We start from the raw sequence: 1,606 nt of genomic DNA, 5'->3' as shown, positions 1-1,606 counted from the left end.
GGGCTTCCCCGGTGACTCAGACGGTAAAGAACCTGCCTGCAATGTAGGAGATCCAGGTTTAAACGCTGAGTCAGGAAAATTCCCTGGAGAAGGGAATGGCAAACCCACTCCAGTATTCTTGCCTGGAGAATTCCATGGACAGAGGATCCTGGTGGGCTACAGTCTATGGGGTCCCAGAGAGTTGGACACGACTGAGTGACTCACACACTCGCTTACTGACAGAAATGCCCTTGGCTGGAGGAGACTAGTGTCAGGCCACAATCGTGTGTTTCCTGGCACCCCTGCACCCAGCCCACCAGGGAATCACACGAAGGGAGCAGATCAGGTGATGATGTGAGTTTATTTATCCCGGTGCCTGAGGGGGCGCTGACAGGTTGGAAGTCGAGGCCAAGTGACCCAGATAGAGGATCTGGACACATAGGGGGGCAGGTGACCCAGAGACAGCTGGAGACGACTCCTGGGAGGCAGAAGCCACAAGGAGCTGTGAGGTCTGGGTTCCTGGGGCAAGAGTGAATGGTCAGTCGGTCAGGACAGTGGAGACATCGCGCACCCTGTCCTGTGTGAGGGCAACCACTCAGCACAGGTCAGGACAGAGGACCAAGTCTCAGGTGGAACCTGAGCTTGGTTGGCTCTGGGGTGACATGCCAGGTCAGCAGCAGGGCTCTGGGGCCGAGTTTGGGATACAGCAAGCAGGGCGAGAACATGCAGGCCTGCAGAGCAGGGACACGGAAGAGGCTGGGCGGCAGCAACTGGGCTGGCAGGAGGAGTTGGGGACGCAGCAGGCAGGGCGGCACACGGGGCGGCAGAGGAGGGACACAGAGGACGAGGGTCTGCAGCAGGACGAGGGGGCTGAGCAGGGGGAGGCCTCACAGCACACGGGCCTGCAGCAAACAGGTGTGCAGCAGACAGGCCTGTAGCAGACGGGCCTACAGCAGACTGGTGTGCAACAGACAGGCCTGCAGCAGACGGGCTCACAGCAGACAGGCTCACAGCAGGCCTGCTGGCAGGGGGAGGAGGTGCAACAGGAGGGCTGGCAGCTAGACTGCTGGCAACATGAGGAGGTTGAGCAGGGGGAGGCCTCACAGCAGACAGGTGTGCAGCAGACAGGCCTACAGCAGATGGGCCTACAGCAGACAGGCGTGCAGCATACAGGCCTGCAGCAGACAGGCTCACAGCAGACAGGCTCACAGCAGGCCTGCTGGCAGGGGGAGGAGGTGCAGCACGAGGACTGGCAGCTAGACTGCTGGCAGCACAAGGCTGGGCACGAGCTGCTGCAGGCTGGCTGGCAGCAGGGTCTGGACTTGCAGCTCACTGGGGCACAGAGGAGGGTCAGGCGGGGGGCCGGGGCACAGCAGCTGGGGGCACAGCAGGGGGGCTCGCAGCAGCTCTCTGGACAGTCATAGCTCACGTCGCTGGAGCAAATGGACAGGGTGGAGGCTGCCATGGTAGAGGCGGTGGGGCTGGAGGAGGGTTTGAGTGTGTGTGGGTGTATGAGTTGTGTGTGTGAGGTGCTTAGGGATGCAGGGCTTTTATACCTGGCCCCTGGCTTGTGTTATCCCCACAGGAGACTCCCAGGCCCTCCCTTCCTTGTTGGGGTTGACAGCTG

The 1,606-nt window shown here is 61.3% G+C and overlaps 1 protein-coding gene across 1 annotated transcript; it reads right to left on the bottom strand.

Annotated features, from left to right (window-relative positions):
• Positions 1 to 321: 321 nt before the first annotated feature.
• LOC120860075 (keratin-associated protein 10-11-like) lies at positions 322 to 1,489 on the bottom strand. The gene has a single exon (XM_040235912.1). The coding sequence runs from the start codon at positions 1,442 to 1,444 to the stop codon at positions 650 to 652; it is 795 nt and encodes a 264-aa protein (XP_040091846.1). The 5' UTR covers positions 1,445 to 1,489; the 3' UTR covers positions 322 to 649.
• Positions 1,490 to 1,606: the final 117 nt, after the last annotated feature.

This window comes from Oryx dammah, unplaced genomic scaffold (assembly GCF_014754425.2).
Source record: "Oryx dammah isolate SB20612 unplaced genomic scaffold, SCBI_Odam_1.1 HiC_scaffold_7523, whole genome shotgun sequence".
NCBI lineage: Eukaryota > Metazoa > Chordata > Mammalia > Artiodactyla > Bovidae > Oryx > Oryx dammah.
This window is presented reverse-complemented; position numbering and strand designations above follow the sequence as displayed.

Bases quoted from the DNA above. Each gene is read 5' to 3' on its own strand.
- LOC120860075 (XM_040235912.1), bottom strand. From the start codon at position 1,444: ATGGCAGCCTCCACCCTGTCCATTTGCTCCAGCGACGTGAGCTATGAC.